At 32.8% G+C, this 25,969-nt stretch overlaps 1 protein-coding gene across 4 annotated transcripts in view; it reads left to right on the top strand.

The window, feature by feature from the left end:
• Positions 1-25,969, top strand: part of APP (amyloid beta precursor protein) — a 174,015-nt gene that overhangs the window by 61,543 nt on the left and 86,503 nt on the right. For all 4 annotated transcript variants that reach the window (XM_031959244.1, XM_023500961.2, XM_012546749.3 and 1 more), the window contains exons 4-5: positions 5,179-5,291; positions 7,711-7,904. In XM_031959244.1, coding sequence (XP_031815104.1) covers positions 5,179-5,291; positions 7,711-7,904 — 307 coding nt within the window. The remainder of the gene's footprint in view (positions 1-5,178; positions 5,292-7,710; positions 7,905-25,969) is intronic.

Here is a 25,969-nt window from a genome sequence, read left to right as displayed (position 1 = left end):
CGTATCTACTTGAAGCTAAACTGGGGCTTGGTAGTAAATTTAAATTTCTTTCAAACTATTTTCCAATTTTCCCGGAAATTTTTGTAGAATTGTGAGTAAGTGCTTCCCTTAGGAGCTGGAATCTTTTAACATACAGTACATTACTAGGTTTGTTTTTATGTGGTATATAATCTGCTCTTATGATCAATTTATTTTTAACCAAATTAATTTGATTACTGTTTTGTAGTAAAGTTTGAGATCTTGAATGCTAGGCCCTTTTCCTAGCTTAATCTTTTTTCCCTGAGATTCTTACCTTTTGTCCTTCTATATAAATTTTATTATTTTTTACCTCTATTAAATCATCCTTTGGAAGTTTGATATGACAATGAATAGTCTTATTACTTAAGACTTCCCATGAGAAAGTAATATTTATTTTTCTATTTATTTTATTAAAGAGTAGTTTGTAGTTGTAATTTTGTAGTTGATCCATGTTCTAGGTAGGCTGCTTCCCAAGCATTTTATATGTTTTATAATAATTTAAAGTGAAATTTCTCTTATTGCCAGACTCTGTATTGTAATGTTCATGATTTATATAAATTTATCTTATAAGCTATGACTATTCTGAAAGTTTTTATTCTTTTTATCAAAATTTTAGTTGATTCTCATGGATTTTCTATTTGAATTATTGTACCATTTGAAAAAGTGTTAATTTTGCTTTCTTTATGCTTATGCTTTTTTCTCCGTTTTTTTCTTTATTTCATTGCTATAGTTTGCTATATCAAATAACTGTGACTAATCTGAAGAAAGTATTACAATTAGTATCTGCATTTCTTCTCCTCTCATCCTCTTCTAAATCCTGTGCAGTAGGATTTCAGCCTTATTATCAAACTGAAACTATCCACTCAAAATTTGGCAGAGTAGGAGAAAAGAGCCTAACTTTCTCTCCCATCTGCTCTGCAAAGATCTAGAAAATACACCAGACTGAATCTTGATTGGAAAATTTTTTTTAAAATCACAGTGAATCATTCCCCCCTTCTAAAAAGCAGTCTTCTGGAACTCCAAACACAGGGGCAAACCCACAATTGTTTTGCTTAAAACCAAATCCAGATTAAGAGCTTACAGAGCTCAGACCAGGAGAGCAATCAAACTTTATCCCATATCAAACCATTTGGGGCCCACAAACAACTTGCAGGTTCCTAAGATCCTTGAATAAAAGAGTATTTAATAGCTAGAAAATGTAGTAGCAGGAACCAACGACAAAAATTGAACCAAGCTTGGCCCAAATATTCTGTCAAGAAGTATGTAGATAGAGCTTGGTACTAACACAAAGTCTGAAGTTGGGAAGCAAAAGCAATGGTAATAGGGATGGTAATAATTGCTAGTATTTATATAGCACTTTAGAAGTTTATGAAGTGTTTTACATACATTATTTCATTTGATCCTTACAACAAACCTTTCAAGATAGGTGTTATTATTATCCCCAGTTTACAAATAGGGAAACTGAAGCAAGAAAGGTTAAGGGATTTTCCATGGTCACAGCTAGAAAGTGACTAAGATTTAAACTTGGGCCTTTCGGATTTCAAAGCTAGTGTGCCACATAACTCCATAGAAAGTTAAAATGAAAGAATGTGTAAACAAAAACAGAATCCCCACCAAAAGAGCTCCGATGATGATAGGGATACCCAGCCATAAACTCAGAAGAAAAAAAGACTCCCCCAAAAAGCCTTAAAGAGAAAACACAGTTTGGACTAAAATTCAAATAAAATTTCTATATGAAATGAAGCAAGAGTTTTAAAAAAAAAAAGTTTTAAATGATATTATAAGTGAAATGAGAGCATAAAATTTAAGAATCATGGGACTACAAGAAAGCTATGACCAAAAAAAGATCCCTGATATACTATTAAAAGAAATCATAAAAGCAACTTTCCCAACTCTCTTCAAGCAATCCATTAATTACTGCCTAAAGGATATTTCAGAATGAAAATTCCTAGGAATTGTATAGCCCAATCTAGACCTTCCAGGTCAAAGGGGGAAAAAATACTACAAAACTTAAAAAGAATTCAAGGACCAAGGAGCTACAGTCAAATCACACAAGATTTAGCAGCTGACCCTTTAAAAAAGAGCAGAGCATAGATAGTCCAAAAGACAAAAGATGAAATCTTACAATCGTGAAAAACTTATTCAGCAAAGCTCAGTGTAATCTAAAAGGAGGAACAAAGGAATCTTTAATGAAATAGCAAATTTCTAAGAATTCTTAATGAAAACACTAAAGGTGAATAGAAATTTTGAAATATAAATCAAGAATTTAGAGAAATGGGGGGAAAAAAGTAATATCAGAACAACCATTAAGTGACTAAAGAAGGATAAGATATTTACATTCTAATGGAGGGGAGGTGACATAAGTTATTAACTTAGAAACCTAATATCATTAGGGGTCACAGAAAAAATCCAGCAAAACAGAGAGATTTGGTTGTCATATGTTTTGATGAAAGGAAGATAGTGATCAATAACTTTTTATTGTCTTAAAATTTGTAAAGGATGTATTAATTATGTTTTCTGCCTTTTTGTTTTCACATTTTTTGCCTTCTCTGTTTCCCGATACATAGCCAGTGTCAGTTAATAACAAACCCCCAAAAAAGATTTAGAAAGAATTTTATTAAGTTGCCTGGCAGAGAAGAGAGCCAAAATAGGTGGTCCTCTCCCCCAAAACTGAGTTACATATTGTATTGTTTTCATACAAAAAAGAACAAGGAAAAAACTGCTGATTGGCCACCAGAGAGCAGTTTCCAGATAAGGCTTAGGTTGACTGAGCTGTACAGTGGGAAGAAATTCCTTAACTTTCTTGGATCAGTCTTTGGAACCCCAGGAAGTACTCTGTGGGAAAGGCAGGAGTATCTCTTGCATGGCCTAAGTTAAAGCATTAAGCAAATCTGGTCTCTAATTAACAAGGGCTAGTTTCCAACAATGCAATCCAGTTTTCACAGTTTCCCTCTTTCACTTTTTTTTTTAAGTCTAATGTTCCTATACTAGAAAGAAAAACAATTACAGAAACAGAGAGCTAAGTAATCTGAGTCTGTGGAGCCATCTCATCTAAATCTTGATAGACTTTAAGGATTAGTAGTGAATAGATAGTTGGTCCACTTTTCCCAACATCTTATAAAGAAGCAGAGAACCAGGTTAAGATTTCAAAGGAAGTTCATTAAAATACCACAGATTGGTGTGAAGATTTCTCGTTGGTAACTCGAGAGATCTAGGGTTGTATTTCACGGGACTTGCACGTTTATCAGGAAACAAGTATGCTACACAATACAAGGAGCCTTACCAGATTTTGAAAGAACACATTATGACCATGAATTTTCCAAAATAGTTATTAAAAACACAAATATATAATCCCATTTTATCTTATGTCACAAAATTGAACAAATTTAGTTAAGCTGAATCATAACCTCATACATTCCTTTATGAAACAATTCTAGTTAAATAAACGGTATAGGTAAATTAAATCAGGTTACAGATGAAAATTCCATTTGTCAGAAACATTTTCATTTTGAGTCTTAGTTTTTCCATGTAGCCATCTGATCCTTGGAAATATTTTTCCTTGGAAATTTTTGAATAGGCCTCATTTCTAGGGCATCTCTGAAATGATTTAGTAAGATCTAACAACCTCATATATTTAATCTTTCAGTAACTATTTCATGTGATGAAAAACAATTCAGATCTTATGGAGCTAATCTTATACTTGTCCTGTCTTTGTCATTAATAGAAACATTTGAAAGGCACACACATGCATATGTGTATGTATGTGTGTGTGTGTATGTGTATATATATATATATATATATATATATATATATATATATATATATATATATATATATATATCCATCCTAGTTCCCAAAGAAAATAATTATTCTTATTGCTTTCTCAGCGAAACACACTCCATTAAAATGTAAAACTTACATTTTTGTCACATCATTTTTCTGTCTTTAATTGTCCTAACCCTACTTTGGTCAGGGGAGAGAAAGAAACAGGGGGAAGGAGAGAAGGAAGAGATTTTGTGTGTGTGTGTGTGTGTGTGTGTGTGTGTGTGTGTGTGTGTGTGACAGAGAGAGAATACATCTAAATTTTTACTTCATGGGGAATTGTTATAGAAATTTCCAAACACAGAAAGAAGTGTTTATAACAATATCAACTGCTGTCCCTCCAGACTGGATTAATATAAGCACAGCAAAGATAAAGCTTTCTTACCTTTGTTTGATTCCCAGTAAGGGTCATAGTTAATCTTTATTTGGGAACAGCCAATAATACAGCAAAATTTGACATTATTCACAAGTATCATAGCCAAGTTCAGAAAGGAAATAACATAGTGGAGAAGCAGAGTCAAGAGGCTAAGCAGATTCTACTACCAAATATGTAGAGTTCTCCTCTCAACTTTTCCATGCATAGACATTTACCTGTAGCAGTTTTTAGGATCAAACTCCCATTAAGAAATACATCACAATTCCCCTTAAATGGTAGATTATTGACTTAATGACAATTCAGACATCATACTTGAAATCAAAACTCAGAACAATAACAAATTACAGTTCCAAGAGATTTTACCTCAAGTTTCACTAATCATAGCTAAGTACAGCTAATATTTTCCTTATTTTGTTGCCAATAAGCATAGCAAAGGTCTTATTCATCTTTTCTAATTTAAATACATCTTGGAGCAGTATTTATTTTCCTATGTTAGGTGAATGACAATTTGTTTTATAGTTAGGTAGTGTTATAATTATCTTTGAAATAAAAAGGGTTTAAATCCATCCAGGAAAAAAAAAATTTATAAAAAAATGTACAGTTCCTAGAAGAGCAGAGTTCACGTTTGATTCCTTATCATAAAATTTTTAAGTGTTATTGGTATATGTAGGGAGAGGTTTTTAAAAAAAAAAAATAAAAATTGTAAAAATATAAATAAGGCCCTCAAAAATATTTTGACTAATAATGTGGTTTTAAAAAGTAACAAACTTACCAAATGACACTGCAGAATAATTATATTGAAAATAGTTATCCAGTGGGTACTTAACTTGTCAATTTCTTAAAATCAGAAGACAGACAAGATAGTTTCTTGAAATTTCTTCTAGGCTTTATAGCTTTTTAATTCAAAAGCTTATTACTGTGCAGAATTAAGCTTTTATTTTCCTTTTTTTTTTTTTTTCCAGTTGGTGAATTTGTGAGTGATGCTCTTTTAGTGCCAGACAAGTGCAAATTCTTGCACCAAGAAAGGATGGATATATGTGAAACTCATCTCCACTGGCATACTGTTGCAAAAGAGGTAAAAATTTGTGAATTTTTCTCTATTTTCAAGCTGTAAGGTTTGTTTGGCATATTTACATACATATATGTGTGTGTATTATCTTTTTAATGGTCATGTAGAAGCAATTTAGAGGAAATAATTATATTTTTTAATGTCCAGAGATAGTAAATAACTTATTTGTCTGTGGAAAATAGGACGCAATTGATTGGTTGTGTTGCATGTCTAAAGTGATATGTATTTAAAATAAAAGTTGTAGTCTTAAATTTACCATGGATTTCTAAGCTTAATGATTTAAAATGTTTTTCGGAGTTTTTGCTTTATTTAATATCTTTTAGATAAAATACTTTTAATTAGCACATTGTTATTAAGATATAGCAATAGTATCTTTTAGCAGCTTGAAATTAGTCAGCTACTTTTATCAGACCATTGAGAGAGATCTGGATGTGAACCCAGTTTTTTAGTTACTTTAGTAACCAGTTAATCATTTGACTCATATATCTGAAGTCCCTCTGTAAAAGAGAATTTCTAGCTTCTTTCAAGATTCAGTTCATTTATCCCCTACTATTTGAAGCTTTGTGTGGCTTTCTAATTGTTTCCCTTTTCTTCAGTTATGGAATAGTTGTCTGTTTACAGATTATATGAATTTAGTTTAAATTAGAAGCACCTTAAAGTCATACTCTAATTTTTTCATTTTTTAATTATATTCCTAGTGTTTATTTCTTCGATTAGACTAACAAGCTCTTCCTTCTTCCTATAAAACTGTACTTTTCCATTTTCTTTGAAGCAAGATATAGCTCCATTAAAAGTTTTATTTTTCATCTTATAAACAAAATACCCATAATTTTGAAGAAGTAGGAAAATTTTGTGCTGCTACTCAAGTGTGATCACTTAATTTATAGCAAATTTTGTATTTATACATATTTTATAAACATACATATTTATACACATACTATAAACATATACTCTGTATGCTTAATAATTAAATCAATTAATAAATTAAATTTTAAAAATTAATTAATAAGCTAAATACCTTAAAGTAAAGGTGCTATACTTTTTAAAGGTGGTGGTTTGTTGGGGTTTTTTTGATAGTCTCTAAACAAAAATTGAAGTTGATTACCAAAAAATTAGAAACAAACTGAAAATGTTTATTTTGCCTCCTACTGAACTGTTGCTATCTTGTGGGTGTCCTAGGAGATGTTTTCAGAGGACAGACATGACAGATAACTCTGCCATAAGAAGGTGATAAGGTAGAAGCCATTTGAAAGTTGTAAGGTGTAATCTTCATAGATAGTTCACTCTCATTGTAACTTCCAACGTATGACAATTAAAAGGTTTATATTCCTTACATTTCAATCACTTTGCTATAGAGTCAATCCTCTGAGATAAATACATTTGAAAGAGTTGAGAGTATACAATTTGTGTAAGATTGGGATGGTAATACAGAGGTAGTCTTCATACATCTCTAATGCCACTTATCAAGTGAAGCTGACACCATCATATATATGCCTTTTACAATATGTACACATGTACCACTGTTAGTAGTTAGAGCAGTCCTTTAGCTCTGAGATACAATTTCTCTACCTCTCAATACTATTACTTCATTTTTGTATTATTGCTTCTCTTGATTAAAATACTGAGGTGGGAAGAAGATTTCAAAACAAAATTTTTGCTGGGGAAAAAGCACTGATAGTATAAATGTTATGATTATTCATAAAAACATCAAATAAGTTCCATTTTAGAGTTTTTCTGAATAGGGATTTCTTTCCATCAATATCCACAGGGATTTCTACAATATTTATTATAGAAACTCTGCTTTCTATAATAGCCCTGTAAAGGGATATGTGGATTGATTTTTTTTTTTTTAAATCATAGACTTGAGGAATGTTAAAGATATATAGGGTCCTACAGATCATCTAGTCCAGAAATTCTAAATCTAGTGTCCTTGTACTTTTAAAATATATATATTATTTTGATAATTCTATTGCAATATGATTGAGTTTTTGCAGTCTTATGTATTTTTTTTATTTGAAAACATTAATCTGAGAAAAGGTCCATAGTCTCTACTAGCCTAACAAAGAAGTCTATGACACAAAAAAGGTTATGAGCAATTTGTCTTGTCCAGTCCTCTCATTTTATGAATAAGGAAACTGAAATCCAGAACAATGACACAACTAGTTAGTGTCAGACCTGGAACTATATTTCTGCCAGTAAAGTAATGAAAGGAACTCATTCTTCATAGAAAGCTTATCTTGAATTCCTTTCTTAAAGGGTTATTTTGTAAATAACCTCGTTCATGTTTATTCTATTGATATAATTTTTATATTTGGAATATTCTTACTGAAACATTTCTCTATTGGTCATACTTCATTGGTCATACTTATGTCATTATTTGACATTTTTTTCTTTGTTCCTCATACTCTTTAAAATTTTTTTTTAGACTTGTAGTGAAAAGAGCATGAATCTGCATAACTATGGTATGTTGCTGCCTTGTGGAATTGACAAGTTCCGTGGTGTAGAGTTTGTTTGTTGCCCACTAGCTGATGAAAATGACAACGTGGATTCTGCAGATGCAGAAGATGATGATTCAGAAGTCTGGTGGGGAGGTGCAGATGCAGATTATGCAGATGGAAGGTAAGAGTATACAATTTTAAATTTTTCCTGAATTCTTCACTTTGATTTACTGAAAATTAGCTTTCAATTTCATATAAATAGAATACAAAACAAGAAATTTATCGTTTCTCTTAGGAAAAATTTTTGATGAACTAACATTTTCTTAAATTAATATGTTTTTTTAAATGTTTTTATTGATGTCTTTTATTATGTTACCAATTTTGACTAATAACTGTCCCCTACCCTCTTTTAGAGTGACATCCCATATAATCAGTCATATTTCTTTAAAAGAAAAAGGAAAAAATATGTGCTTAATGATGGATATTTAAAAAATTCTGAAAATAAATGCAGGTGCAATACTTATGGACCTTTCACCTCTCCAAAGGGATATGGGATAGTGAGAGTTACCATATCCTTTTTTTCCCCCAAAACCAGACCTATTCTTTATAATTTTGTGCAATAATAAATTTTGATTTATATATAGCTGTTTCTTTCCATTTATATTATTGTAATCATTGTAGATAGAATTTTCTGGCTATACATGCTTCACTACATCTGTTCATGTAGATCATTCTAGGCTTCTCTTTTCATTATATCCATTGATTCTTACAGCATAGTCATGTGAATGTATTTCTTACAATCATATGCCACAATTTGTTTAGCCATTCTCCAGGCATTTTTTTTTACTTATTTTTAATTTGCTATCCCAAAAAGTGTTGCTATAAATATTTTGGTGCATAGGCATTTTCTTCATATTAGTAGCTTTCTTGGAGAATAAGCTGAATAATGGAATCTCTGGGGCAAAGAACATGAATTTTAGCTATTTTCTTTGCATAATTCCAAAATACTTTGTAAAGAAAAATTTTTTTCAATTCACAATTCTACCAACAATGCAACAGTGTACTTAATTTCCCACAATCCTTCTGACTTGACTCTTGCCATCTTTTTATCTGTTTTGCAAATTTGTAGAATATGGAATAAAATCTGAGAAATGTTTTGATTACATTACATTTGATTCGGAGCATTTTTTCCATGTAATTGTTAATAGTTTATAGATCCTTTGATTTATATATATATATATATATATATATATATATACATGTGTTTTATGTATGTTTATATATAATTGTTTATATGTCATAATTACCAAACTCTTATCAGAAAATTTTGATATAAAGATGTTTTTCCCCATTTGTCCACTTCTAACTGAGGTGCATTAATTTTTGTTTGTGCACAAACTTTTTAGTTTAATGTATTCAAAGTTATTTATTTTATCTGCATACTTGCTTCTTTTTATTGTTTGGGTAAGAATATATCTCTTATCTAAAACTTTGAGAGGTATATGCTTTGTTTCTCTTATTTTTTTTAATAGTAAGGTCAAATATCCATTCATAATATATTGTGAAATGTAATATAAAATGTTGGTGTAAGTTTCCTTTCTATCAGAATGCTTTTCAGTTTTCTCAGCAATTTGGAGATAAATAGAATTCTTTCCCAAGTAATTTGTTTTTTTAGTTTATCAAGCAGTGGGATATTGAGTTACATGGTTTCTGATTTTCCTTTGTGTGGGTTACTGCATTGATCTAATTCTGTTGTTTTTTTTAACCAGTACCTGATGGTTGTTAAAAAAAACTACTGATTTTTATTCTCTTTTTGAGGTCTGGAAGATATTTCTCCCTTTTCCCTAGCTGTTTTCATTTTTTTTATTATTTTATAAATTACTGTGAAGTATACTTTTGATAATGATTGATGTGACATTAAATGTAAATTAGCATTGCTAGTCTTTCATCATATTAGTATGATTCAACCATGAGCATTTAATATTTCTCCAGCAATTAAAGTTGTTCATTATTTCTTTAAAGAGCAGTTTGCAATTTAAGCTATTTTCTTTGCTTTGGTAGATTGATTTTTGTTGTTGTTACTGTTATTTTGCAGTTATTTAGAATGGAATTTCCCTTGTTCTCCTTTTGAGTTTTTGAAAATTATCATATTAATGCTGTTAATTTTGAAGGTTTATTTTGTAGCCTAAAATTTTGCTGAAACTATTAATTGTATAAATTAGTATTAGTAGATTTTCCAAGTAATGGGTCATATTGGCAAATAAGACTATTTTGTCTTTTCCTTATCTTTTTGATTTTAATTTCTTTCTCTTGTCTTGATGCCTGTTTTTTTTTCCAGAACTATGTAAAAATAATGAAAAGAATGGCATCTTTGCTTTACTCCCATATTTATTAAGATTTCCCCATTGCAAAAAAGGTGCTTGCTTTTTGTTTTAGGTAGATACTTCTTATGCTATTGACAAAAGGGTCCCTCTATGTCTATATATTTTGTTGGATTTTTTGCAACTCTGTGGCAAAGTGAATAGAGCCCTGGCCCTGGAGTCAAGAAAACCTGGATTAAAATGTGACTTGAGATGCTTACAAGTTGTATGACCCTGATCCTCTGTTTGCCTCAGTTTCCTTAACTGTAAAGTAGGGATATAATAAGTAGTATATATAACCCAGGTCTCTTTTAAGAACCAAATGAAAGATTAGGAAAGCACTTAGCGTAGTACTTGGAACATAGTAGAGGCTATATAAATTCCAGCTATTATTATTAATAATAAAACAATTACTATCATGTATTATACTTTGTTAAAGGCTTTTTAAAAATATTTACCAAGAGTATCATGTGATTTGGGATATTTCACTTATTATGTTGATTATTTTCCTAATAAACCATATTTGCATCACTGGTATAATTCTCACTTGGTCATACTGAATTTTTTTTTTTTTTTTGATTTTTCACTTTAGCTTCACAAGAATTTGTTTAAGTTTTGTGAATCACTTCATTAATAGTTTTAGCCTATATTTTTCCTTTTGTGTTTTATCTTTCCTTATCTTGGATAATGAAGACTATACTTGTGTTTTAAAGGATTCTGATTGGGTGCGGTTGTTTCTTTGCCTAATACATGATTGAAATTCCTGCTTTTTGGATTCTCTTGATACAGAGTAAATTTTATTTTTCCAGCTCCTTATGTTTGTTTCTTTTAAAGATGATTCTTCCAGCTCCTTATTTTTGTCTCTTTTTGTTTCTTTTAAAGATGATTGTTATAAGCATCTGATGAGTTTTATTTTCTCATCCATTCTGCCATTCTTTTTCATTTATTAAACTTTTTAATATATTCTTATATAAAGTTATGAGAATTAGGTTTATATTTTCTTTCATTGGCCTCTATTTTTATTTTTTTTTAACACAAATTAGAATACTTTCACTCATCCTTCTGAAATACTGTATAGTGTCTCTTCAGTTGTTTTTGCTTGAGCTATTTTAAGGCAACCATATTTTTATGGGTTTCTTTCCCTTAACCTCAGCTCTTTCTCACCTCCCATCCTATTTATTGCCTCTTCCCCAGTTTCAGAATATTGCTTATTAGTCTTTTTTTAAATTTTTGTTTGCTTTTATCTAGTTATTTAATTCTTTTTTTTTTCTTCTTACTTAGGTTTTCAAGTGGAATTTCTTTCTTTGCTCCTTTTCAACTTGTTTTTGAAATTTCATTTCTGGTTTTTCTAAAAAAAAAAAAAAAAACATTTCTTTCCTTCAAATGCTTCATTCTTTTGTTTTATCTATTCTAGACTTTTATTCGTTGATTTGCAGTCCTTATGCTTACTTATTCATGATCTTTCTCTATATTCCTCATCTAATTACAACTTCAAAGGTTCCTTCTAAGTAGTCTTTATAATATTGTATTGAAAATCTTACTTTTTCCCTTAGACCAATTTCTGCAAGTTATTGAGAGTATATTTTCAAAGAGTAGGAATTTTCCCATATACCTGATCATGCATTTTACTCCTGACCTATGTTCTTCCCTTGTTCAGTTTGTTTCTTTCAAATTCTCTTCACTAAATCCATGTCCTCCCACTCTGCCGGTTGTCAGTTGACTCCCAGGAGATCTGATTCCCTTCTCTTGTGGTAGGATTAGTAATCTTTCTAATTTCCAAATCCCTGCACATCACACACTGTTTCTTTTCTCCTGTAGGAGCATACAATAATGATAACACCTTCTACCACTAAAACAAGATTGTCTTCTCTTTCTCTACTTTAAAAAATATTTTATTTTTCCCAATTAGATGTAAATACATTCATTTTAAATAAAATTTTGAGTTCTAAATTTTTTCTCCCTCTCTTCTTTACTTTTTCTCTACCAAAAATGGTAAGCAATCTGATATAGATTTTATATATATGCAGTCATGTAAAACATTTCCATATTAATCAGGTTGTTAAACAGAAGGAAAGGGGGGGGAAAAACATAAAAAACATTGTGGAAATTGTATGTTTCACTCTGCATTCAGACTCCATTGGTTATTTCTCTGGATATGGATGACATTTTCCATCTTGAGTCTTTTAGAATTGTCTTGGAATATTGTATTGATGAGAAGAGTTAGTCATAATTAATCATTGCACAAATGTTGCTACAGTGTTTACAGTGTTCTACTGGTTTTACTAATCTCACTTTATCTCAGTTCATGTAAATATGTCCAGATATTTCTTATAGTATAATAGTATTCCATTACATTCATATATTACAATTTGTTCAGCTATTCCCTATTTGATGACATTCCTTCAATTTCTAATTCTTCGCCACTAACAAAAAGACCTACTTACTGTTAATATTTTTGTACATAAAGGTCTTTTTCCATTTTTTTACGGCCACGTTGGGATGCAGACTTAATTGTGGTATTGCTGAATCAAAGAGTTCTTTCCCCTTTTTTTCAGTACCTCTCTTTGCCTTTTTACTCATTCTCATTTAGGCTTTCATCTTCCTAAGACATGATGGGAATTATTTTTCTTTCTTTGTAAACCATTCATTTGATTAGGATAAATCACATACTATCCTCTATCTTCCTTACCTTACCATTTTGATATATAATTTAGTCGTACACACACACACACACACACACACACACATATTCTTTTGATTAATCTCTAAGTTGGGTGTTGTGAGATTTAATCTATAATGCTTTAGGATTAAAAACATTTAATGTTTTAAATTAACATTAAAATTAATTAATTGCCATCTTTCTATTTGACTTTCTTTTTTCATCCTTATGTTCTTGGGTACATTTAAAAAGAAATCGTTAATGGTCCCTCATCCTGTTTTGTTGTTGACACTGTTTTATATACTCTCTTTTTCCCCCCTTTTATATTTTTTGATAGACCTTTGCATTGGCAAATACAAGTATTGAGAAGCGTTGAATACTACAATAAAATTAATACAATAACAATTATTAGTATTGTAAAACACAAAACTTCCTTTATCTAGTCTGACCTTGGCAATCAACTCCAGATATTCCAGTCAGTTATACCATCATGTTTAATTTTTTTCAGACATTTTTTTAACTCTAGTGCAATCAGGGTACTGCAATATATAGTAAAGGTTTGATCAAATACTTATGTGTAACATTCAGTGAATTGAATGTTCATGTAAACAGCAGACTTCATATTCTGTCATCATGGGTTTAGCTGTTTTATTCATTAAGTCATCAGCTTCTAGGAAATATTTTCATTTGGAAATTCTAGATTAAAGGTATCTGTCCTTTACCACTGTCCACAGATTGTCCAGTTTACTTTACTCTGACTCTAAAACAGATTTCCTGCCGTTAGCTCAACAGTTTTTTCTCTATATTCTAAAACTTATCTTTCTACTGAAAGTTAAATCAGAGGGCTAATGGAAGTTCTAGTTTGAGAAGGTAAATTTAGCATCAAAACTATAGTAATTACTGATATTGAGGTGAAGTTAATTTAGGTATGAAACTTCAACAATGAAACTAAACTTATGCAATATTTCAGTTTCAAAAGTTCCTCCCCACAATTAAGGATGTATATTTTGTTTTGTTTTGTTTTGTTTTTTATTTGTTTATTTAATAGCCTTTTATTTACAGGTTATATGCATGGGTAACTTTACAGCATTAACAATTGCCAAACCTCTTGTTCCAATTTTTCACCTCTTACCCCCCCCACCCTCTCCCCCAGATGGCAGGATGACGGGTAGATGTTAAATATATTAAAATATAAATTAGATACACAATAAGTATACATGACCAAAACGTTATTTTGCTGTACAAAAAGAATCAGACTCTGAAATATTGTACAATTAGCTTGTGAAGGAAATCAAAAATGCAGGTGGGCATAAATTATAGGGATTGGGAGTTCAATGTAATGGTTTTTAGTCATCACCCAGAGTTCTTTCTCTGGGCGTAGCTGGTTCAGTTCATTACTGCTCCATTGGAAATGATTTGGTTGATCTCCTTGCTGAGGATGGCCATGTCCATCAGAACTGGTCATCATATAGTATTGTTGTTGAAGTATATAATGATCTCCTGGTCCTGCTCATTTCACTCAGCATCAGTTTGTGTAAGTCTCTCCAGGCCTTTCTGAAATCAAGGGATGTATATTTTGACTTATTATGGGCCATACAATTTTTTGCAGTATTTAACCAGACCAGACTTTTCATATTGATAGTATATTAGATCAAGAATAATATAACTTCTAAATACATAAATTAGAATTATCAGAATTTAACCAGAATTATCAAACCTGAGGAATAATTCCATAATGATCACTAATTGAGATAAGACAGATACATAGATAGATATGCCTTGAAAACTCAAAGTAGAATAGAGATTTATCTTTAAAATACTTTTTTAAATCTTTTAAGTTTCTCTCTACTTTTCCTCTCTTATCTTTTCCCTCTCAGAGAACCAACTCATAAAATGAAGAATATCTCAGAGAGACTGCAAACAGAAGTAATTTTTAAAAATCAGTCTCATTTAAGAACTCTAGAAATTATATTCAAATTCATTCCTTTTTTAAACATCCACTTAACCATGCTGTACATATATAAGTACTTCAAACTTTTAGTCAACTTAATATATATGTATATTATCTTCATATGTAGAAAGATGTGTTGTATATATACATGAATATATAACTATTAATAAGGGGATGGCAAGACTAAGAACTGATTTATCCTAATTGCTTAGTTTAGCTATCATTTCTTCCCTTATTCTTTTCTTCTCCTGACTAACCAGCCTTCCTTTTTTCAACCATTCTGCATAAAGTGGGTTAATAAGTTCTGATTAATTCTTGATTCAACTTCCTTCTTGTCTTATCTATATAAAACTTAAGTAATGGCAAATCACTTGGAGAAAATCCAGTACTGATGCAAAAGATGGAAAAGAGCATTTTTTTCTTATGGTTGCTATACTGCCTAATAGAAGTTAGTGATCTGATATATGAATGCTGTTTATGTAATAGGTGCTTAATGAATTAAAGTGTATTTTTAAAATTACTTCCTCTTATGGTGCTTTTATTTCATATCTTTTGGCAGAGACCCAGTGTTAAAACAGGAGTGAAATGAAAGTTGTTGCATTTTAACATCAAACAGGCATGTCTTGAAATTTTCCATCAATTTTTCCACCATCTAAAATTTAATATATTACATCAGATTCTAAAACTGTTTGAAAGAATCTTTTTTAAAAAAAACTTTTATCTTTTGTTTCTTCATTTTCCAAATTCCCTTCTGTATTCCTCCTCTTCCATCTTCCAGAGAGCCAACCCATATAACAACAAATAATACTATGAAGAGAAAAAAATCAGCAAAACATTAGCTTAACATCAATACATTAAAAATATGAAGATATATACAATGTTCCATACCACGAACTTCCAATCTCTCCAGACAAGTGGGGAAAGTTATCTTTTCTTGTGATCTAGTTAAAACTGAGTTTTCTTCTTTCTGAGGTCATTCGTAATATGAATTATTTTTTTTTTCCTATTATTCAACTTACTTTGATAGCATATTCTCCAGGGGCTCACCTTCTCTCACAGTAGGGAATTCATTTTTCCATGGCTCTGACTTCTAAGGTCCAGAACCAATCCCAGCTGGATGCTGGTTTCTTTTCCTTCAGACATATACAGTCGCCCACCCATGCCGGCATCCTTCTCTGCTTCCTTTTCTTCTTTAATTTTCTAAGAGCTGCTATTTCACTGCCCTATACTTTCATTTCCATGTATAGGTGGGCAGAATTGGTTTTCTATTTGTTGCCACAGAATGGTGGGATGGAAGTAGGGGTAAGTGTGCTGTCAGAGCCTGAAGCAGCAACAAGGAAACTGCTATTTGTAAAAGCTCTTAGTGCCTGACATTTAGTAGGCACTATATAAATACTTCCTTTCTCTTCTCTTCTCATCCTTCCTCTTCCCTTCATTCAGTCAAAAAGTATCCATTAAGTATGTCATGTACAGTGGTACTAAGTTCTGGGGATGCAAAAGCCAAAAACTAATAATAATCTCTGCCCTCCAAGAGCTTATACTTTATTGTGGAGAAACACCATGTACATGTTACAGATCTAGCCCTCTGCTTTGCTTATTCCTCAGGCCTGCACTCATGTTCAAGAGCCCAACTAAAATTTCACCTTTGAGAGGAAGATTTCCCCAACTTCTCTTTCTATTTTAATTATCTTCTTTTTATCCTAAGTTTATAGTAGCATTCTGTGATCCCAATACTTTTCTGAAACCCTTTATTATTTCATATCTTTCCTGAAATCTTTACATTCTATTTTGGATTGAAATTATTTGAGTTTTTCTTATTCTTCTTTTTTAAAAACCAGTTCTGTAGGATAAGAGGTGTTTGTACTTAGCAAACTAGTTTTTAATTTTTGATTAATTCTCGTTCTTATGTGGGCCAAATTCCCTCAACCCTTCTCTTTTTTTCCTTTTTCCTCTCTTATTCATCTGGTGTAGCTTTCTCTATCTTATAAATTTCATTCAGTCTTCTCCCAAGGAACAAAAGGATTAAAGGTACTTGAAGCAACTATTCTCAGAAAGGAGAAATTTCAGCTTTCTCTTCCCTTTCCACATTTATGCTATTTCAGGCTTAGTCTTTGCCTTCATAATTGATAATCTTTCCTCCTGTTTCTAAAATATGAATCAATAATATCTCATTTTGTTTAGATACAAATCCTGTAGTTATCATCTGAAGTACACAAAACAGACGTATTTGAAGAAATCAGTTTATTTAAAATCAAGTCTCCCCACCCATCCCCACCTCCCCCCCAAAAAAGGAATTTCTTGAAAACCAAAGACTAGGAAGGTAGTAGCACATTCGGGAAAGTGAGGGAGAATTTGTATATCATCAGTTTCGGTTTTAGCAACAGAGATGATTCTGCTACAAATTTTATTTTCTTTAATCACTCTTAACCAATATCCAAAAGTAGCAGTAGCTTGGAGAGATTCCCTCCTCTCCTTTTCATCAGCAGTCTTTCTGACCTCATAGATTGCCAGATCTCTTTCTTCTCTCCTTTCATTAAGAATGTAGAAGGGCTCAGTCGGCTTGAGTGTCTGTAGATAAGTTCTGTTGTTTACTGACCTCCGGCATCCCAGGCTGCCCTTTACTAGTAAAGTCTTTAAGGAAAAGTCCCTAATCTCATTTATCTTTGTATCCCCACAGGGTCATGCATATAGTAAATGCCCAGTAAATATTTGTTGATATAAGAATTCTTTTGCATGTGTACATTTTGTGTGTGTGTGTGTGTGTGTGTGTGTGTGTGTGTGTGTGTGTGTTTTCCCATAGCTGTAATGCTTTTAGAGGTAACAATTTCAAGTATTAATGACTGTCATATGTATACTTCCAAATTCTATGCTATCTTATCAGGAATTAGGCTTCATTCTGTATGTGCCCAGCCTATTGTTTGGTAGAGAGATAAGTACCTCTTTCCCTCTTGTTCTTTGTTTTCTTTGATGTAATAAGAATATTGTCAGTAAGGATATTCCTTTTGCCTATGCAGGATGGCATCTGCTTTGCAACTTAGAGCATTTTCTGGGAGAGCACAGAGGAATTAATTTCCTTATCCAGGAATACAACAGCAACTCTTTGTCCCTCATTTGTCTTGCTGTGATTCTAAGGGGAGCAGTTTATCTACCATAGCACTTAAAAGATAATTATAAACAAGTTTGTTATTTATTATAATTATTCAGATGATAGGCTGAATAATTGCCAGAGCTTTCGAACCATATTTTCCAGGAACTCTCTATCCTTTTATCTTTGTCAGAAATGAATACATCATGCATTATGATATTGACAGACATTTTCTAATTCATTTTAAAATTTAATGTCTAAAACTGTATGTTTACTATACTTTTACTACCTTCCTAGATATTCCAATACTGTAATAAGATGTTGATCCTCAGTGTAGTTTTTAAGTTTAATAGAAACACAGAATTTCTGGTTGTTATCTGAATTTGACTTACTTTCTCACTCTCAAATGCATTGTTTTAAGTCTCATTTAAGTGTGTTGTCCTTTTCTCTACTGGTTTCCTTTCAGGGGGTCTGGTCTTGTGGACCAGATCTGTGATTTCATTGGTTTTGGGAGTTTCTGACAAGACACTTCCTTTACCAGTATACTTTAGCATCTTTTTTTTTTTAATTGAGTGTCAGTGTAGTTCAGCGTTTTCCTTTTTTTTTTTTTTTTTTTTTTGGGCTGTAGGGGTGGGGAGGACAAGGAACTTAATATCTTTGAGAATTAACTAGAACACTGAGTAATTAAGTGACTTGTTTTAGATCCCACAGCAAAATATATTAGAAATGGAATTGATGTAAACCAGGATTTCTTGACTTTGAGTTCACATGTCTAGGACACCACTTTTCTTCCCTTACACTGATAGTTAACATGTATAAATGAAATAGCCAGAGACCACCTCTTTTTAGCAAATTAATCATAAGAAAAACTTAGTAATCTGCCCCTCGATAAGTCAGGAATCCTCATGATCAATGAATTCTTAAGTATATATATATTTTTTAAAAATAAATTTCCTTTGATTTTTTTTTTAAGTTTCCTTAAATTTCTTCTTTTATGCTTTGAGATAGTGAGTGGAAGAAAGGAAGAGCATAAAACCACTTACAAGCAACAAGGCAAAAAAAAAAAATAATAACATCACAAGTGCTCATATATTAAGGCAAATTCAAGAATAATAAATTTATTACAATATATAAGCTAACATCACCTTTTCTTGCCAGTGCATTTTGTATCTCTGGAAAGAGTGCATTATTTTTAACAGAAACCTTGAAGAGAACTATATGAATGAGGAATAGCCATCTTTTGGGGATAACTCAGCTCCAGAATGCAGGTGCTATTATCTCCATCCCTTCTGATCCTTTTCATGCTCCAGCTTGGCAAATCATCTTAGTTTCTATTCTGGATCTAATAAAGCATTTACAAGCTCTTCTGATGTAGTTGAGCTATCAAAATGATGTGGCTTTAGTACCAAATGATATGGACCAAAGGTTGAGATTGATGTAGGCCTGTGAAGAATTCACAGTGGCCATTCTCACTGGCAAAAGGTAGGTTTATTTAGGATAGAAATAGAGGTTAGAGATAAAATGATGAGATACAGTAGACACCAGGAGCGCTATATGTAAAACAGAATTGGGAAAGCACATAGCAAGGAAAGGGGTTTTAATAACTAATGGTGGAAAAGAGAAGTTCCCTAATGAAACTCACAATTACCCAGGAGAAAGGAAACACCCTTTGAGGTTGGGGCATTCCCCGTAGCTGCAAGCTAAATCTAGAGAAGGGATTAACACCCTAAAAAGCATCATGAGTCATGGGAAAGGGGTGAAGGAAGAGACAACAAGGCAAGGGATCATGCATAGGCAGATTTATAGGGGAAATTTAACCTCAAGGACATGTCTGACAGGACACACAGCAAGGGGAACTTCCATAGAAGGTGGGAACACAAGACTAAAATGTTTCCTATAAGTGCCCTGCCCTAGAGAACAATTGCATCAATATTTCATTCCTTCTCTGCCAGCCACAACCAGGACCTATCATTTTCAATTTGCAGTCAACCTTTAAAGGGCATTTAGCTGGGAGAGAGGGGAAAAATCGGAACAGAAGTGAGTGCAAGGGATAATGTAAAAAATTACCCTGACATGGGTTCTGTCAATAAAAAGTTATTTAAAAAAAAAAAAAGGCATTTAGAAACATTGCAATCTTAATTTAGCTAGTTGTTTAGTCATTTCAGTTATGTTCACTCTTGACCCCATTTGGAGTTTTCTTGGGAAAGAGATTAGAGTGGCTTGCCATATTCCTTTTCCAGCTCATTTTACAGATGAGGAAACTGAAGCAAATAGTTAAGTGATTTGCCTGAAGTTCCCAGAGGTAGTAAGTGTCTGAAGTCAGATTTGAACTAGGGAAGTTAACAGACTCCAGGCCCAGATAGTTACTGCACTGCCTAGTTGCCCAGTTTCCTTAGTAGTTCCTAAAGGGAAAAAAAAAATAGAGAACTACAGAGTTCATCAGTTTCTCTAGGCAATTTGTTCGTTCACCATAATGCCATGTCATCAAATCAACATGTAGCAAACAAAGCTTTTAGCAGAGCAGCTCAAGGTAACCCTGAGCAATACTCAACTCTATTGTTAAGCCTATCAACTCTACTGATAAGGCTACTCAACTCTACCTACCAATATGGTGAAATCATATATAGATAACAGAGGTTCTCCTCTACCTAAAAGTCATCTTTCAGGAGATTGTTCCAGCCTCATGGCCCCAACAGGGCTGACCTTTTTACAATCCCTACTCTTCATTTAGTTTATAATATTGCCTCTCTTACTACTTTCAGTAACTCAAATGAGAGCCCCCTGGTATTAAGGGGTTGACCATTCATTTAGGAGATAAAAATTTAACAAAATTTACCTGTGAAATCAATTAAATTACATAATGATCTTTAGTTTTATAGTTTTTAATTTTCTATGATTTTTTATTTATGATTTCCTTTGTGATTTTTTTTTTAAAGTCTAAAAACAAGTTTCATATAAATGAACTGAGAAATCAGCAGTGCCTAGCAGCTTCAGTCAATGTATAGTAGTCAGATAAATCTGCCTTCAAATATTGTGGTTCTTTATGGCTACATTTCATTAACTTTTAATAAATAAAAGTTATTTTATGGCCTTTTAAACTATCAATCATTTGCTAAAAGAAACATCAGCCTCTAGTCCTTGTAAGCTAATTTAAACATTTATATTTGATACCATTCATTTACTTTCCCTTTTATCCAGCTGCTTATAAACTGTCTGAAAATTTTGCTTTTTTTACACACCAGTAACAATTTTTATTAAATCAGCAATCTTTTCCTACTCTTTTTAAGTACCTTACAAAAAGGCAGTAACCTTAAAGGGACTATACATCTATATGCCTCAGATTACTAATTTTTAAAAAGAAATCCATTCTTTCCTTTTCAAAAAAAAAAAAAAAAAAGGTTTTATGAGGCAATTGGGGGTTAAGTAACTAATTCAAGATCACACAGTTAGTGATAAGTGTCTGATGCTATATTTAAACTCAAGTCCTCCACTACACCATCTAGCTGCTTTTATTCTTTATATTTTTTAAATGAGATTAAATTCCTCATCTTCCATTAAATTACATGCACATTTGACTCCCCTTTTAAGTTAGCTTATAGTCTCCATTGTTAGTTATAAGTTCATATAAGTAAAACAGTCTCCCTTTTCTACTCTCCTTTCCTTTTCTTGAATTAATCCTATATTCCTTGAGTACAGTTTTTTAAACTTTCTTTTCCTTTTTATTTCTATTTGAGTTTAAGATGTCTGTGGGACATTTGATTTGAAATGTCCATTAGGCAGTGGAAGATGGACTAAAGTAAAGAGATTAGAACTGAACAAATAGTTCTAAGAATTATTTGCATAAAGGTAATAGTTGAATCTGTGGAAACTGATGAGATTACCAAGTGACATATTTTAGAGGAAGAAAAGGGGACCTAAGTTTGTGTCTTGGGAGACACTCATACATAGTTAAATAGGTATGAGCTGGATGAAGATCCAGTAAAAGTATTGAGAAAAAATAGTCAGACAGGTAGGATTAGAACACAGAAAGATCAGTACAACGAAACCTAAGGAAAAGAGAGTGATTCAGTGTCAAAGAGAGGTCAGGAATGTTGAGGATTGATTAAGAGATCAGTGGTAATACTAGACACAGCAATTTCAGGTGAATGATGAAATTGGGAGCCAGACAACAGACTTAAAGGAGTGATAAGATAGCAAGTGGAGACATCAATTGTAGATGACCTTCTCACCAAATTTAGTCACAAAAACGGAGAAAAGGACTGGGACAATAGCTAGCAGGGATGAGTTCATCAGGTGAGAGTTCTTCCAGTCTCTAATGAGGGCAGCCACTCCTTCATGTGTACTTGGTTCCTGGTTCTCCAACAGATTGCCTTCTCATTTATCCCTCTCTAGACTGTTCAACTTCTCTCCATCAAATGATTCTTTCACTTATGCCTTCAAACATGATCTTCCCTTTCTCAGATTCCTTAGAAAAACTATCTAGGTTCACTACTCCTACTTCTTCGTCTCTCATCCACTCTTTAAAAAAAAAATTCCCCCCTATTATATGTTAAATAATTTTTATTATGCTATTATATTAAAATAATTTTTAAAAAGTTTTGTTATCTTTCCCTTCCTCCCTTCTCTCTCTCCCCTCCCTGAGATAGTAATACAGTATAGCTCATATATGTGTAGTCATTCACTCTTTTTTTTGTCAATAATATTTTATTTTTCTAATTCCATGTAAAGATAGTTTTCAGCATTTTCAAGCTCATTTCATTTCAGATTACAAACAAAAAAATTAAAAATACTATGTTTTAATCCATATTCAGTATCTTAGTCACTCTTTAATCTTTTGCAGGCTTGTTTCTAATTTCATGATTCAACTGACAGTGATCTCTTCTTGCTAAATCTGATGTTTCCTTCTTAGTCCTAATCTTTTGCAACCTGTCTGCTACATATGTCTGCAACATACTGTTGATCCTTCCTGGATACTCTTTCCTTTCTGGATTTATATGACTCTTCTCTATTCTGGTTTTCTCTTGACCTCTGTTCTGATCTATTTTCTTTAGTCTTCCTTGTTGGGTATTCATTCATATGACACTTATAGACACCCATTCTCAACTGGGTGTTCTAGTCTCCCAAGTTTGTCATATTTGCAATATTCTTTATCCCTCATTTTTCTTCACACACTATATACATGCTTAATTGCTAAATTGTTGCAGTAGTTGGAAATATAATGTGATGAAGTCTTGCTCCAAGGGGATGGCAATATCTGAGGGGATACCGGAGTTCAATTCTGGCCTCATACATTTCTCCATCTATAAAATGGGCATAATAATAGCACCTACCTCCCAAGGTTATAAGAATCAAATGAGGTAATAATTATAAAGTGCTTAGCACAGTGCCTGGCATATTAAATGTTAGCTGTTCTTCTTGCTTTTGTTCTTTTTTATTATTATTATTTATAGTTATAATGTCAAAGTCCAGAAGTCAGAAACACAACCAGAAGGGAATGAAGTCTGAGGAGAAAGTGGCTTACATAGTGGTGGATGTTTCAGGTTGAGGAGGCTTCAGGGGAAACTGCGTGTTCTAGCATAAGGACACCCAAAATATTAAGGGAAATTTTAGGCTTGGAGAAAATCAAACCAGGATGGCAAGTACAGTAAGTCAGAAGCAGAGCTAATTGAGTAATGAAGGGCAGTTGGAAAGGGGTTGACCTAGTAATGGAGAAAGATTACTTCTTCCTCAGAAAATTAAAATAAAAAATAAGAATTTTTTTTTTAAAGTGGAATAATTCTGGACATAGGAGAAATAACTCCATTGGATTTGGGATGGGTGAAGTTAAAAGTCTTTACACAACTGTAGAACTGGGTATCCTATAGAATAGGAATCCTTGGAAACAATAGACATGTCTTTTTCATATATTGTCACCTGAAACACAAGTTCTTCCCCTGATTCCCCATTGCCTGAGTATCACAGAAGTCACAGCCTATCCAGAGCATCTAATTGTGGTCCCAAAACAATCCTGTCTATATTTTTCTCTCTGTCAATGCATATACATTAAATCTATGGGAAATAGGTTGGACTTTCATGACTACCAGAAACTATAATATTTAGGTAAGGACTACTGAAAATACACTTTTCTGCATATAATTCTTTGTAACAAAATACCAATTCTTATGATAAACTTTTCCTAACACAAAAACCATGCAGTTACCCATAAAATGCATAAAACAAAATAAAATCGGTAACATGCTAAATATTTTCTTCCAAGTAATTCTTTAAAAATCTGTGACCATTTGTAGAAATGAGGCCTTATCAGAGAAGCCTTCAAAATACTTTTTTGCAATTACTCTTGCTAATTGTATTTCCTGCACTTATTCTATTCTCTCTCCTTTTACCCAGTCTGTTTGCTATTGACTACTCCCTTCCCTGATATGCTTCTCTTTTATCACCCTCCCCCCTTCCAGTATCCCATTCCCCTCCTACTTTCCTACCGGATAAGATAGATTAGTATAGCCACATTAAATGTAACATCTCATTAAAAAGAGAAAAAAGATTTCACACAATATTCACTTTCTATCATATATGAAATCTACAGTAACCTAAATACTGTCTAGCAAATGAAATTCTTAATCCAAAAACCTGACTTTTACCTTCCATTGTATCAGATGGCCGCGTGAGGGCTTTGTATTGTTTACTATACTGCTGTAAACCTTTTTGCTTGAACATTCTCTGAAAAGCAAAGGAGAATTTATTAGAAATTTATTCACTGTTGTCAAAAGATATGTATACTGGCAAGATCTTGACATTACCTTAGAGCCTACAGGACTTTATTTAAACTTTTGGGAATGATTGTAACACAGACTTGAATTGTAAAGGCAAACAAGGAAAATACATAAGGAATGTCCAGGGAGTTCTTTACAGCTGTTGGCTCCACAAATTTTCTTCTTTTTTATTTTTGCCCCTACTGTACATAGCTGTGAATGTGCTTGGTTGTGAATGGAAGAGCGCAAATGAAGTTACTAAGAAAAATCACATGAATGCTTAAAATCATGAAAGTGAAATCGTGAATGTTGAGAAAAATCTCAACCCTATAATGACAAGTAACACCGCAACATTATAGGGTAAATAGGGATTGCACTGTAGTTAAGATAGATTGGGAAAATTTTCCTGTAAAAAAAAAAAAAATGGGATTTTAGTTGGGACTTAAAGTAAGCCAGAGAGGTCAGTAGGTGAAGTTGATAAGGGAGAGCATTCCAGACATGGGAGACTCAAGACAGAGATGAAGTGTCTTGTTCATGGAATAGCCAGCAGGCCAGTTTCCTGGATTAAAGTACGTGGCAGGAACTAAGGTATAAGAATGCCATATAGGACATTATTTTATTTGCATCTGAAGGCAATAGGAAGCCACTGGACTTTATTGAGAAGGTGGGGAGGTGTGTGAAATGAACACACCTGTGCTGTAGGAAAATCACTTTGATGACTTGATGCAGTATGAATTGGAGTGTTTCACCTTCCTTCTGGAAGGGGACCATGACATCAGGGAGGTGATGGTGTGACATGCAAGCAAATTGGATTTAAGTAAGGGAGGGTTGTGTAAGGTCACCTGCTTCCCTTTCCCTCCAGAGCCACCTGCGTCCCCTTTAGATCAGTAGGACTAGAGACGGCCCTGGATGAAATGGGAGACCTTAGCCCTTGTATTTTATTTTTGCTGAGGCAATTGGGGTTAAGTCACACAGCCAAGAAATGTTAAGTGTCTTGAGATCAGATTTGAACTCAGGTCCTGACTTCAGTGCTGGTGCTCTATCCACTACACCATCTAACCCTCCAACCTTGGCCTTTTTAAGCTAAAGTCTTCAGCAGATCTCAATTTGACTGAGGTTGCACCCATCCAGTGATTAAGGCCAGGCAGCAACTGAGGCGAAACAATCTCCTCTTTCACCTACTCCCCCCTCCCCCCCCCAAAAAATTTTTTTTTCTTAAATAAATCAGTCTGGGAGGGGAAAACCCTCAGGGTTTCTGGGAAGAGATTTTAGGCAAGCACAACCACCAGAAGGCTATTGCAGTAATCCAAGTGTGAGGTGATGAGGGCCTGCCTCAGAGGAGTACAATGTCAGAAGAGAGAAAAGGTGTATTCAAGAGAAACTGCAGGGCTAAAATGGACAGGCCTTGGCAGCAGTTGGATATGCAGGGGTGAGGAGTAGGG

The sequence above is a fragment of the Sarcophilus harrisii genome, chromosome 3 (genome assembly GCF_902635505.1).
Source record: "Sarcophilus harrisii chromosome 3, mSarHar1.11, whole genome shotgun sequence".
Lineage (NCBI taxonomy): Eukaryota > Metazoa > Chordata > Mammalia > Dasyuromorphia > Dasyuridae > Sarcophilus > Sarcophilus harrisii.
This window is presented reverse-complemented; position numbering and strand designations above follow the sequence as displayed.